General features: G+C 40.6%; 1 protein-coding gene across 5 annotated transcripts in view; it reads right to left on the bottom strand.

Moving 5' to 3' along the window:
* Positions 1-14,782, bottom strand: part of tex10 (testis expressed 10) — a 159,509-nt gene that overhangs the window by 23,415 nt on the left and 121,312 nt on the right. For all 5 annotated transcript variants that reach the window (XM_041184795.1, XM_041184794.1, XM_041184791.1 and 2 more), the window contains 2 exons: positions 8,149-8,229; positions 171-352 (listed from right to left, as the gene is read on the bottom strand). In XM_041184795.1, the coding sequence (XP_041040729.1) occupies positions 171-352; positions 8,149-8,229 (263 nt within the window). The remainder of the gene's footprint in view (positions 1-170; positions 353-8,148; positions 8,230-14,782) is intronic.

Raw genomic sequence — 14,782 nt, forward strand, 5'->3', positions numbered from 1 at the left:
TCTTCTGCACATGTAGTGCAGACTTTTTTTTATACTTCCCAATAGTAAGAACAAGCAGAGCTAATAGGCAGGAAGAAGAGTCCCGAGCAAATTCACCTGGGCTGACAAATAAAGAATAAACTTGAATGTAGAGGAATGTGAGCAGAAAACTCCAAAGAAATTTTAATTACCTCTTCTGTGCATTTCCTCTGCTGTTTCTTTCCAAAGTTAGTATGAAGTAAAGGAGGCTATAGCAACACCCAGCAAGGAAATTCAACAAACACTCATTGGGAATAAAAGCTGGATCTATGAGTTGGCCAACAGCTTTTAAGATTGACCCTGCAGTGCTGTCTGGTAAGAGATGAACGTTAACCTGAGGAATGACAGAAAAATGGTTTACATTATGAAAGATGATTATTCTGCAAAAATTACTTTTGTTCAAATACCAACATTTGCCAGCAATCTAATCAGAAATCCAGGAGAAGGAATATAAATACCCTTTCCATCTACATTCCTCTAGCTGATACAGATTGACTGAGAGCTCTTTAGCATTTGGCATCAGTGCCGCTGCATGGCTTAGCTAACAGATTTATTCAAGGAAGAAAGAGAAAGCCTTTGATTTCCAGTAGAATACCCTATTTTAGAACTGTGTCCTTTGGGAAGTGCTTGGAAAAATGGAGTTTACGCGCTGTTAAAAGACATAAAAAGACACACATACACACTTGGTGAATAATTTGAATATAAATGATCAAATGGGTCCAGAATCAATATTAGAAATGACCTGAAGGGAGTTCCTGAGCACTTGGTTAAGAACAGAGATTCTGCGATGGAATAACAAGAGAGTTTGTATTCAGGAAAGATGCGATCAAATGGACCAAAGGGTCATAATTGCTTTTATTATTATTTGTTTTTGGGTTGCGAGTGTCACTGAGAAGACCAGCATTTATTGTCTAACCCTAATTGGCCTTGAGAAGTTGATGGTCAGCCTCCTTTATAAATCTCTGCAGTCCATGCAGTCTACATACACCCACAGTGCTATAGGAAGGAAGTTCCAGGATTTTGACCCAGTCAAAGTGAAGGAACAGTGATACAAGTTCCAAGCCAGAATGGTTTGCGACTTGGAAAGGAACTTGAGGTGGTGGTGTGCTTGTCCTTCTAGGTGGTCAAGGTCATTGGTTTGGAAGGTGCTGTCAAAGAAGACTTGACGAGTTGCTGCTGTGCATCTTGTACCTTGCACACACAGAAACATAGAAAATAGGAGTCAGTCATTCGGCTCTTCGAGCCTACTTCGCCATTCAATACGATCATGGCTGATCCTCTATCTCAACACCATACTCCTCCCCATACCCCTTGAAGCCTTTAGAGTCTAGAGTCTTTAGATACAGCTGCCATTGTGTCCTGCTTGTGGAAGGAGTGAATGTTTGAGGTGATGGTTGGGATGCTGAGTAATCGGGCTGCTTTGTCTTGGATGCTGTCGAGTTTCTTGAATGTTGTTGGAACTGCACTTATCCAGGCAAGCGGAGAGCATTCCACCACATTCCTGACTTGTGCCTTTTAGATGATGGACAAGCTTCAAGGAATCAGGAGTGTGAAGCTACTCCACAACTACCAAATTTGTTTTTCATTGTATTACGTGATTTTATCCTGTCTAATGAAAATAAATGGCATATGGTTTGGTACCAATGCACTCCCGAAAAGATCATGCAAGCCTTGATTGTGGCATTTAGACTGATTACAATTCAAACTGGTGATTCCTACCCAACTAGTGAAAAAAGTGCTAAAGCTACCCCACCACCCCCCCCACCTCCCAAAACTATTTAAGGCTCCTAGTGTTTGGTTCAAATCAGCCACTTCTTTAATTAGCTGAAATGCCAGGTGGGGTTTGCACTCTCCCAACTTGCATTGTGCCAGTGAATCTTAGTTGCTTCTTTTCCTGGGGTGAATACAAACACTGCTCTGAAAAATTATTATATGATTATCCATAACTGGTTCCATTTCACAGCAATGTATCTTCCAGGTAATTGGCTCAATGCTTTCTCCTTTTTCATTTGCCACCATATGCAACATGGTTGAGCGAACAAAAGATTATCAGTAACTGAGGGCAGCTACACTACTTGCATTAAAAATTGAAATGGCATGTTGCATGAAGGTGGCAGCTGGAGACTGATTAAATCCAGGAATTTGCTAAGTTAGGGAATTCAGCGTAGCGTTTACAAAAAAGGAGTGGTCCAAGAGAGGGAGCCAGAGGCAGAGAGACCCGAGAGCTGAAGCTCAGAGGCATTAAGTAGATATGCAGGTAATTGATTAGTGAGTTCTAAGATTTTTGCTCCTCTAAACTAGGGCAATAGTTTAAACCGGTATTGGGGTGATAATAAGCAGTGCATTAAAATTATAGTGCAACTAGTTAAACTCCATAATATAACTACGGATAATCGTTTTGTGATATTCTAAATTTTTTCCCCAATTAGTTAAATAAAAACAAGACAGATAGCAGAGCAGGTGATGTGTTGCAGTTGTAACACGTGAGTACTGATAGAAACCTGTGCGATCCACAACAACCACATCTGCAGTTAGTGTCTGTAGCTCGAGGAGCTTTGGCTCAGGACTGATGAACTGGAGTCTGAACTTTGGACACTGCAATGATCAAGGAGGGGGGAAAGTTACCACTATGTTCCAGGAGGCAGTCATAGCCCTTAGGGTCTGTGTTTCAGATTTGGTCTATCGTCAGGGACAGGAAAGTATAACTGTAAGACAGGCAGGTATGGGATCCAGAAGGTAGCAATGGAAGAGCCCTTACAACGTCCAAAAGATTTGCTGCCCATGCAGTTTGTTTTCACTACAAAAGGGACACCAGAGAGGACGAACAAATGACCATGGCACCGTGGTGAAGGAGGCCATTCAAGTCGGGGGAGCAAAAAGGAATGTAGTTGTAGTAATGAACAGTATAGTTGGGAGGATATGTACCTTTCTCTGCAGCCAACAACGTGGGTCCTGAAGCCTACGCTGCCTGCCAGCTGCCAGGGTTAAGGACATCTCCTCACAACTGAAGAGGAATTTGGGGCAGGAGGGGAAAGAATCCAGTTGTCATTATCCACATGGGTAGAAAGGACATACGTAAGACAAAGATAGAACTTCTGCTGAGGGAGCATGAGCAGCTAGGGACCATATTAAAATGCAGAATCACAAATAATGCCTGGATTACTACCTGGGCCACAAGCAAACTGGCAAAGAGTAAATGAGATCAGAGTTGAATTTGGGGTTCAAAGATTGGTGTGAGAAATGGGTTTGATTCATGGGGCACTGGCACGAGTACTGGGGAAGAAGAGGGAGCTGTACCATTGTGATGGCCTTCACTTCAACTGTGCTGGGACCAGCTTACAGCTATCATCTAACTAGGGCTGTAGAGAGGGCTTTAAATTAAATAATGGGGCTGGGGGATTGAGGGAGGTTCATTTGAGGGGAGATTGGAATGTTGAAGGAAAGTAAGTTGTGAGGAGGATACGAATAGACTGCAAAAGAATATAGATAGGTTAAGTGAGTTGGCAAAAATGTGGCAGATGGAAATTATGTGGGAAAATATGAAGTTGCCCACTTTGGCAGGAAGGACAGAAAAGCAAAGTATTATTTAAATGGAGAAAGACTGCAGAATGCTGCAGTAAGAGGGATCTGGGTGTCCTTATACATGAATCACAAAAAAGTTAGCATGCAGGTACAGCAAATAATTAGGAAGGCAAATGGAGCATTGGCCTTTATTGCAAGGGGATGGATCATAAAAATAGGGAACTCTTGATACAACTGTACAGGATGTTAGTGAGACCACACCCAGAGTACTGTGTACAATTTTGGTCTCCTTTCTTGAGGAAGGATATACTTCCATTGGGAAGCAGTTTAGAAAGATTCACTGGGCTGACCCTCCGGGACACCCTGGTCTACACCTCCATCACCCCAAACACTTCATCCCTCTCCCACGGTACTTTCCCGTGCAATCACAGAAGGTGCAACACCTGCCTCTTTACTCCCCTCACCACCCCGCCCCACTCTTCACCACCCAAGGGCCCAAACACTCCTTTCAAGTGAAGCAGCATTTCACTTGCACCTCCTTCAATTTGGTCCACTTCATTCGCTGCTCCCAATGCAGTCTCCTCTACATTGGAAACACCAAACGCAGACTGGGTGACCACTTTGCAGAACAACTTCAGTCTGTCTACAAGCATGACCCAGACCTCCCTGTCGCTTGCCATTTCAACACACCATCCTGCTCTCGTGCCCACATGTCTGCCCTTGGCCTGCTGCAATGTTCCAGTGAAGCTCAACCCAAGCTGGAGGAACAGTGCCTCATCTTCCGATTAGGCACTTTACAGCCTTCCGGACTTAACTTTAAGTTCAACAACTTCAGACCATGAACTCTCTCCTCGATCCTCACCCCTTTCTGATCCCCTCTCCCCTCCTTTTTTCTTATTCATTTTTGTTTTTTATTTATTTATCCCCCCCAACTTATTTTCATTATTATTATTTTTTATTTCCATTTTATTCATTGTTTTATTCCCAGATCTTAGCTTTATCGATCTCTTTTCCTACCACCATCCCGTCCCCCCCACCCCACCCCCACTAGGACCATCTGAGACTTTCCAGAGTGCTTACCCAGGTCAGGCCATTATCACATTCTGCTTTCCACTCAGTGTCACCATCAGCACCTCTTTTTGCCAGAGCCACCACTATTGACAACCCTTTGACCTTTTGTTTATGACATCTTTCGCAATCTCTCCTTTGCCTCCATCTATCGCTGCCCTTCTATCCAGCTTCATCTGTTCCACCCTCCCTTAAACGGCATATATTTCACAACATTTTTACTTCCCTTCAGCTCTGAAGAAGAGTCATAAGGAAACTCTGATTTTCTCTCCGCAGATGCTGGCAGACTCGCTGAGTTTTTCCAGCATTTTTTGTTTTTGTTCCTGGGATGAAGGGGTTGTCTTATGTGGAAAGATTGAGCATGTTGGGCCTATACACTCTAGAGTTTTGAAGAATGAGAGGGGATCTTATTGAAATATTAAAAAAAGTCTGACGGGGCTTGATAGGGTAGATGCTGAGAGGATTTTTCCCCTTGTGGGGAAATCTAGACCCTGGGGGCACAATTTACAAATAAGAGGCCTCATATTGAAGACAGAGATGAGGAGGAATTTCTTCTCTCAGAGGGGTTTAGTCTTTGGAATTCTCTTCCACAGACAGCAATGGAGGCTGGCTCATTGAATATACTCAGGATTGAATTAGACAGAATTTTGACCGATACTGGAGTCATGGGTTATGGGGAAGAAGCAGCTAAGTAGAGTTATGGCCACACTCAGATCAGCCATGATCTTATTGATTGGCAGAGCAGGCTCCAGGGGCCAAATGACTTACTCCTGCTCTTATTTATGAGCTTACGATATTCCTTGGTTTCTGGTAGAAGTTGGTCACTTGCAACTAAAATGTTCACACAGAACATTCTTGATGTTAATGTTTCAAGTCGATGACCAGTTGATCATTTCCAGCATTTTCTATTTTCATTTCAGCATTCCAACAATGCAGCATTTTGCTTTTATTTTCTGAATGTTGTCTGCCTTCAGCCTATCTAAATCATTGACGTGCTTCCACAAAAGCTGATGAGAATGGCCTTCTAGTGAATCACTGCTTAGGACCCTCTTTGTTTGATGTTTTAAAATTCTGTGCTTGTATAAGAAATGAAATGTGATATAAACCTTTATCTCAAGTCAACTTTATTCTATTTCTGTCTTCAATCTTTCACAAACATTGCACAATGAATTGTTATGCTACTACAAGAAACCTGCATCATAAATATACATCTCTCATAACCAAAGTTACTGATTTCACAACAAAATTGTTAAAAAAGCACAAAATCTCCAAAATATTGGTATAAATCAACCCCAAAAGAATCATGAAATAAAAGTGGTACATGAATTATTCAATCATTGCAAACCAGTGAGCCTGATTTTTGAGGACAGCCTAGAAGGCACAGGTTTTGTTCTCAGAAAAATAAAATGGACAGAATCATGGAATTCAATCCCCCCAAAAATAGTAAAAATAAAAATTGGTGATTCCAAACAGGGAGACAGAATTTCACTTATTCCTTCACTGTAAACGAATGGTGCTACCTATAATCCATATTTCAATGCTAGTGTCATTACGTAACTATTAACTGCAGTTCAAAGCTAAAAATGTCAACTTTAAGGTTTCAGAGATAAGGTGCATGTGGCTGCTTTTGCAACTCAACAGGCATTTGTTTATTGCTCAATCTAAAAATAGGCACAAGCATTTGCTTTATTACTTACTTGGCCATTACTTTTTTTCCCCATAAGGTTCAGAATAAATGCAAGTAAAAAGGAATCTTTTTCTTTACATTTATATTTCAAAATTACCAACTGACACAAAGAATATACTGAAAATTGTACTGATAACTTTATCACTTAAAATAACCTGCGAAGCAGTTTCACTGATTTTATTTCACTTGTAACAAATACTCTTGAGGATATAGATAAGATTTCATTTGTTCATTGTTTATTTCATATATTTATTAAAACTAGATTGAAATCTTGTGATTTGATCCAATCTCTCTCCTACGTCTGTTGCAGTAGAACCTCGCTCTAACCGAAGAGACTCCTTACCTTCTATTTACCATATATTCTCCTGTGAGATGTGAAAAAACAGTTGTATCTCATCCTGGACTAGAAGCTCTCTCTTAAGCAGGCATAAACACTAATTTAAAAGGTTTTTAATAAGCTGCTGCCTCGATCTACTTTTTTTAACACATGTTAAGTGAGTGAGGTCAGTGAAGGAGTGTAGGAAGGTGCCAGAAATGGAAACTACAGTTGAAGAAAGATTTGAGAAATTGAGACCACTCCCAGTGAAGCAAAGAATGTTAAAAAGCAATTCAATAGATTTTTTAAAAATTGCACAAAGGGAAACTCTGGTTGGGGAGTCAGTTAACAGAGTCATAAATTTAACCTGACACAAAGATAGTGAGGAGAGGCGTAAGGAGATGATTTTTAGTCTGAAGAATGGAACGCCCTGACACAGGAATAACGAACATACATACGGACATACAAATTAGGAACAGGAGTAAATGATGAAATTGAGGCAGAGACCATCGTAGAGGGAAAAAAAGGTCAATAAATATTTGAAGCACGTGGACATAAGGGGTATGTATGGTAACAAAGTAACTGAACTGCAATTGTAAATGCTGAGACAGATGAACTCCTGTGTTATGAACTGTTTTCACAAAAAAGGTAGTAAAAACAGAAAATGCTGGAAAAACTCAACAGGTCTAACAGCATCTGTGGAGAGGGAAACAAAGTTAATATTTCGAGTCCATATGGCTCTTCCTCAGAACTCAAAACAATAACTCTGTTTCTCTCTCCACAGATGTTTTCAGGCCTGCTGAGTTTTTCCAGTATTCTCTGCTTTTCTTTCAGATTTCCAGCATCTGCAGTATTTTGCTTTTATCTTAGTAAAAAGGTACTTTTATTTTACTCTTGAGGATATAGATAAGATTTCATGTGTTCATTGTTTATTTCATATATTTATTAAAACTAGATTGAAATCTTGTGATTTGATCCAATCTCTATCCTACATCTGTTGCAGTAGAACCAAAGAGACTCCTTACCTCCTACTTGCTATATATTCTCCTGTGAGAAGTGAAAAAACAGATCAAAGTCCAAAAAAAATTTAAAGCTCCTTGACCAACCCCTCTCAGCAATAGAAACTAGTCCAGGACATGACATTGACCACGCTTACATTAGTAACACACAAAGCTTAAGGATTGTTCTATTGAGTATCCCTCTTTGATCTCATTTTCAATTCTGGTCTTTGGCCATGCACGAAGTTTGTGGCAAGCCTCTGATTTTTTAGCTCTTCTGTTAGAAAGTGTCTAGCCTCAACTTCCTGCTTTCCTCCAATAATAAGCCTGAAGTTATGAACTTGAAGTGGGGCAGTCAGATATGCGTAATAACACAAAGCTGCACTGAATTGGTATCTCAGTATACTGACCATCCTTGTTCATATCTTTAATGTCTGGTCCAGCATATAGTCAAGGCCCATGGTGCCCTCCCATGCCATAAGTATAATTATCCAAAACAGTGACCCATCAGCAAGAATTCAACCAATTACTGGACTTACCAGGTGTTTACAGATGGCGCTTTGTAAGATGTCACAGCACTGGATTCTGGAAGGTATGGCTGATAAACATTGGCATACCACCTGAAAGATAAAACACTCAAGCAGTTAATAGCAAAATATAACATAGAAAATCCCTAACATACTAAGTATGACAGCTATCTTCCAAAATATTATCCATATTTTACGTAGAAGGGGAACTGACATTTAGGATTGAACTACAGTTGAATGGAATTTAAAGAATAAATATATATGATGATCAAGCATAAATGCTAATATAACTAGAATGTGAAGTCATAAGTGTACGCATAGAGCAAAAAACCAACAACCATCTAATGCTCCAATGACCCTTCATATGAAAAAGTGCCCAAAGATCTATCAGGTGAACGGATTGCGTTGCTGACTAATAAAGGGCATTATAGCAGAAGTTTAACAGCTCATGGGACCAGGCAAACCAGGAAAATTGAAAATAAAAGCATATTCATTTTATGATAGCCAACAACAAAGCTAACTGAAATTTAATTTGGGCCAGTCACTAAGTAGAAAAAAAATCAAATACTTTGAAGGGCATGGGCAGTAGGTTAAAATATCAAACTGCAATCTTAAAATAAGTGAAGTCGTTAGCTTGACTTTGAAGTCTAAAGGAGGCTGGGAATCAGGCAAAAATGAAGAGTGACATGTGCTTTATAGATCTTAGCAAAAAATATTCTTCACAAGATGAAACAGTACTCACAAGAGCACGAATCTAGACAAATGGATCTCTTAAGTTTATATTCAGTAAGATCTCTTGTTTGAGCAATTACTAACCATCTATAATGTTTTCCTTCTTCTTCCACAGGACATGCAACATCCCCAGCTGAGCACAGGTGATCTTCTCCCAGTTTCTGGCAGCACTATTTGTGATCTGGTTACCAGATGTGGTACTGTCTCCCTAATGGCTAATTTGTTCAAAACCTTTCCACATGACATGACTGAAATTAGGAACTTGCCTTGCAGAAATGTGTGGAAATGTAACCCCACCTCTATCCATAAAACAATTTCACCTGATGGCTGCTCCATGATCGCTCAATTATTTGTATCCCCCAACACTAGGCACAAAACTAGAGATGTAATACAAAGGTACTTTTCATCCATAGTAGCAAAAAAAGTATGAACTTTTCTAAAATTTGGATAATTTTAATCAACTGAAACCAGAGCTACTTCAGATTTAGGAAGTTTGCACATTGATTTGATGGCACCCAAGAGGTAGGTCTCAAGTGAATCCAATTCTCAGATATGACAACATTGAGTAGTTCAAAACTAGAAAACTGACTTAACCTGCCATCCCAAATCTCCACTACTGTCCTGTAAGATTTCTCAGATTTTGCAATTTTATAAATTGAATTGTTCACGTTAAACCAAATGCTTGCTTTTCTTTCTTTTAGAAATATCACAATCCTCCTACTAACAACAATTTAATTTCTTTCAAAATTAAAAATATAATTCTAACACAAATAACTGAACATTTATTTTGAGCATCCACTGGTGGTTAAATCAAGAGTTACATTCAAAAAACTCAGTCTAAGCAAACAGCACATAGAACTGGATAGAGTCAGCACATGTGTGCCTTTGTAACTAATTGCTCATGATTAAAGGAAGTCATAAATCATTCAGAAGGAGAATATCAATAAGGCTGCAAAGTTAAAAACTAAACAAAAATACCTGGAAAAACTCAGCAGGTCCGGCAGCATCTGTGGAGAGGAGCACAGTTAACGTTTCGAGTCCGCATGACTCTTCAACAGAACCAAAGAAAAATAGAAAGGGGGTGAAATATAAGCTGGTTTAAAGTCGGGGGGTGGGGGGGGTGGTGGAGAAAGCAGAGCTGGATAGAGGGCCAGTGATAGGTGGAGATAACCAAAAGATGTCACAGACAAAAGGACAAAGAGGTGTTGAAGGTGGTGATATTATCTAAAGGAATGTGTTAGTTAAGGGTAGAAAGCAGGACGAGCAAGGTACAGATAGCCCTAGTGGGGGTGGGGTGGGGTAAAGGAAGCATAAAAGGCTAAAAGGTAGAGATAAAACAATGGATGGAAATGCATTTTAAAATAATGGAAATAGGTGGGAAAAGAAAAATCTATATAAATTATTGGAAAATACAAAAAGGAGGGGGAAAATCGGAAAGGGGGTGGGGATGGAGAAGAGAGATCATGATCTAAAATTGTTGAACTCAATATTCAGTCCGGAAGGCTGTAAAATGCCTAGTCGGAAGATGAGATGCTGTTCCTCCAGTTTATGTTGAGCTTCACTGGAACAATGCAGCAGGCCAAGGACGGTCATGTGGGCATGAGAGCAGGGTGAAGTGTTGAAATGGCAAGTGACAGGGAGGTCTGGGTCATGCTTGCAGACAGACCGAAGATGTTCTGCAAAGCAGTCACCCAGTCTGCATTTGGTCTCTCCAATGTAGAGGAAACCGCATTGCGAACATCGAATACAGTAGACTAAGTTGAGGGAAGTGCAAGTGAAAAGGCACTTTAAAGCCTTCCAGACTGAATATTGAGTTCAACAATTTTAGATCATGAATTCTCTCCTCCATCCCCACCCCCTTTCCGATTTTCCCCCTCCTTTTTGTTGTTTCCAATAATTTATATAGATTTTTCTTTTCCCATCTATTTCCATTATTTTTAAATGTATTTCCATCCATTGTTTTATCTCTACCTTGTAGCCTTTTTCGATTCCTTCACCCCACCCCACCTCCACTAGGGCTATCTGTACCTTGCTCATCTTGCTTTCTACCCTTAATTAACACATTCCTTTAGATATCACCACCTTCAACACCTCTTTGTCCTTTTGTCTGTGACATCTTTTGGTTATCTCCATCTATCACTGGCCCTCTATCCAGCTCCTCTTGTCCCACCCCTGCCCCCCCCCAAACCAGCTTATATTTCACACCTTTTCTATTTTTCCTTAGTTCTGTTGAAGAGTCATGCGGACTCGAAAGGTTAACTGTGCTCCTCTCCACAGATGCTGCCAGACCTGCTGAGTTTTTCCAGGTATTTTTGTTTTTGTTTTGAATTTCCAGCATCTACAGTTTTTTGCTTTTATCTTAAGGCTGCAGAGTTAAAATGCATAAAAATTTTAATAGTGCACATAATACAACTTAAACAGACAAAATATCTCTGAACAGTAGTGTTAATGCACTTCTTGAAATAAATCCCTAGTACAGTTTACTTATACAAGATATATTTTTAAACAAATAAAAACTTGTATTTATATAGTGCCTTTAACATAATAAAACCATAACCTTAGTCTCAGGCTTAAGATCCTCGTCCTCAAACACTCTTTTCTTCAGTTGGCCATAGGCTAAGCTGGCACTTTGGAGGCAATGAAGAATTTTGTCATTCAAGTCTGCCTTCATTGAGAACAAGCCTCCCAAGGAACTGAAAATGGTCCACTTTTTCCAGGATCCCACCATTGATCTTAATCAAAGTTTTATTGTGAGAGCTGGCTGGAAGACCACCTTCAATTTTTCCCGGTATTTAGTGTAAGGTCCATTTTCTCATATGCTTTGGAGAAGGATCCAACAATGACCTGGAGGTCAGTGTCTGTGTGAGAGCACATACACAAGCACATCTGCATACTAAAGCTCCGTGACGGAGACTGGAATGATTTTGGTTTTGGATTGAACAGTTTCCCATCTGTTGTCATCTGTGGGTAATTTGCTGAGTTGAGATGCAGTATTGCAATGAGGAAAATGGAGAAGAGGGTCAGGCACAATAACATAGCCCTGTTTGATCCATTTTCAACGACAGAGTTTGCGGTGGTTCCATTGATGAGGGTCACGGCATGCAGCTCATCATGGAGTAGTCAGAATTTCTAGGGCAACCAAATTTGCAGAGAATACTCGATAAGCCTCTGTGGTTGAGAAAGTCAAAAGCTTTCATGAAGTCAGGACTAAGATCATGGTTTACCGGGTAGCAGTGATCCCTATGCTGTTATATGTTTCAGAGACTTGGACAAGCTACATCAGGTATCTCAAAGCACTGGATAAGTACCAGCAGTGGTACCTTCGCAAATCCGGTGGCAAGAAAGGCAGTCTAAAGCTGTGACCTCTACCAAGCCAACTTGCCCAACATTGAGGCATTAATGACTCAAAAGCAGCTCTACTGGGAGATGTCATATCGTATACTTGACCCGAAGCAATTGCTCTACACGGAATTCAGTCGTAGCAGGAGACTCCAGGAGGATAGCAGAAATGCTTTAGGGATATCCTTAAAGCTTCACTGAAGAGGTCAAACATACCTGCTAACTCATGGGAGATCCTGGTATGTGACTGACTAAAATGGAGAAGACTCATTCGGGAAGGGACCAAACACATTCAGAGACTTCATCGGGAAAATGCAGAGCTGAATTCAAGGCATCGAGGGAAACAAACAAGCCTCCAAACAACCCATCTACCTAAAGCTACAGGCGCTACCTGCCCCACATATTGGGCTTATCAGACATTTCAGAACCCATCGAAATGGATTGGAAACAAGTCATCCTCAATCGTGACAAAATGCCCAAGAAAACGTAGCACATAATAAAACATTCCAGTTCAGAAGAAGTTATACTGGACTCAAAACATTAACTGTTTCTCTTTCCACAGATGCTGCCAGACTTGCTGAGTTTTTCCAGCACTTTCGTAAAGGGGGAACATTGAGGAAAGGAATTGCAAAGCTTAGGGCCTAGGCAGCTGAAGACACAGCCACCAATGGTAGAGCGATTACCTTTGCTGATGCTCAAAAGGTCAGGATTAGAGGAGTGCAAATATCTCAGAGGGCTGTAGGGATGCAGGAAATTACCAGAGATAGAAAAGAGCCAGACCATGGAAGAATGTGAAAGCAAGGACAAGGATTGCAGTTTAACAAGGAGTCACAGTTTAACCAGGAACCAGTGCAGGTCAGTGGGCAAAGGGGTGATAGATGAACAGCATTTGGTGTAAGGTAGGATATGGGCAGCAGAGGTTTGGATGACCCCAAGTATATGAAGGGTAGAATGTGAGAGACCAGCCAAGAATAGTCAAGTCTGGAGTTAACAAAGGCATGGATGAGGTTTTCAGTGGCAGAATAGCTGAAGTAGTAGCGGAGAAAGGTGATAGTGCAGAGGTGGAAATTGCTGAAAAAGACATGTTGAAGCTTTTCATCTTATGCTAATCAGTATACTTCACAAGAATACCAAGATAAAGGGGAAAATAACAATTCATACTGTATGTGAAGGGTGTTGATTGGTTGGCAAGTGGACTCTGATTGGTAGAGGCATTGCCATGGAGAATGCACCAGTTATGGTGACTGACAGTTAACTGCCAAGCTTCGTTTGAAAGCAAACCAGGTATCTTGATCCTAATTGGTCAAGGCATTGCCCTGAGGAATGAGTCAGCGAATGGCTGTCACTTATTTTGTTTGGCTGAAACAGGCACAATGTATATACATGTTTCTTCTGCCTACAAAGAACAGGGCCCCGTTATGTACTGTATGTCTTGTTTAGCTTGCTGTACCTTGCAAGCCAGTGTATTATGTGATCGCAGAATCCATTTTGTTTTGTTAGTTCAGTCGCTGAAGTAAAATAAACGAAAGCACAATGTTCAGCCTACTCCGCACCTACATCAGTATTGATTAATCTTTAAAAAGTTAATGGCAGTACCACTATTAAAACGTAACAAATTGGCAATGAGAACGAGGGGCCTTTGTGGTAATGCCACTTGAAAAGAGAACCTAAAGTGAAGAACGACTAAAAGGAAATTTCTAGCAAAAAAAAGCACACCCGCCAATACTCCCGAAGCGCAAGTTCAAAAACAGCAAAGTCCTGCAAAGTTAAAAGGCAAATAAAAACAAAGGCTCGCTCAGAAAAGAGTTGCTGCAGTTCTAAATGCTTTAGAAGTTTAAAAAAAAAGGCCCACAATCACGGGGATCCCAAAAAGCTGGAAACTCAAGAGCATAAAAAGCTGACAAAGTTCAAAACAGACAGGGTCTACAGGGTTGGAGGAGAAAAAGGAGAACTGTTCCTACAGTATTTTCTTTAAAAAGGGTTACAGAAAAAGTGAAGCAGCCATGTTTGCCGGTGAGTCCACCAAGATCCTGAAAAGCACGGGAAAATCGCAGAGCCAAAACCTACAAGCTGTTGACAGCTGCACAGAACGCCTGAAGTAAAAGGGTTACAGCTCTTAAAGCAGCAACACATTTAAGGCAGGGAATGACTACACTCAGACCTATGGACATTTGATGAGACTGCTGAACAGTGGAGCTCCTACATTGAACACTTCAAATTTTTGTCCTTGCAAATGGAATTAAAAATGATAAGAAAATGGCAATTTTTAAGTATGATAGGAGCTAGAACCTTTGGCTCAAAGAAGAAGCTTGGTGCAACCTAACAAATCTAGCACAAAATCATATGAGGACATTGTAAAAGTACTGGAGATGCATTGTTCCCCCAAGCCACTTATCATAGCAGAAAGATTTAGGTTTCACAAAAGAAACCAAGAGGGGGGAACAATTGCACAGTATGTTGTAGTACTTAAAAAGCTCACTGAACATTGTGAATTCAAGAAAGTACTGAATGATACCCTCCTTGACAGGTTGGTCTGTGGCCTTCATAGTGAAGCAATCCAGAAACGCCTCCTGAC

The sequence above is a fragment of the Carcharodon carcharias genome, chromosome 3, assembly GCF_017639515.1.
Source record: "Carcharodon carcharias isolate sCarCar2 chromosome 3, sCarCar2.pri, whole genome shotgun sequence".
Classification (NCBI taxonomy): domain Eukaryota; kingdom Metazoa; phylum Chordata; class Chondrichthyes; order Lamniformes; family Lamnidae; genus Carcharodon; species Carcharodon carcharias.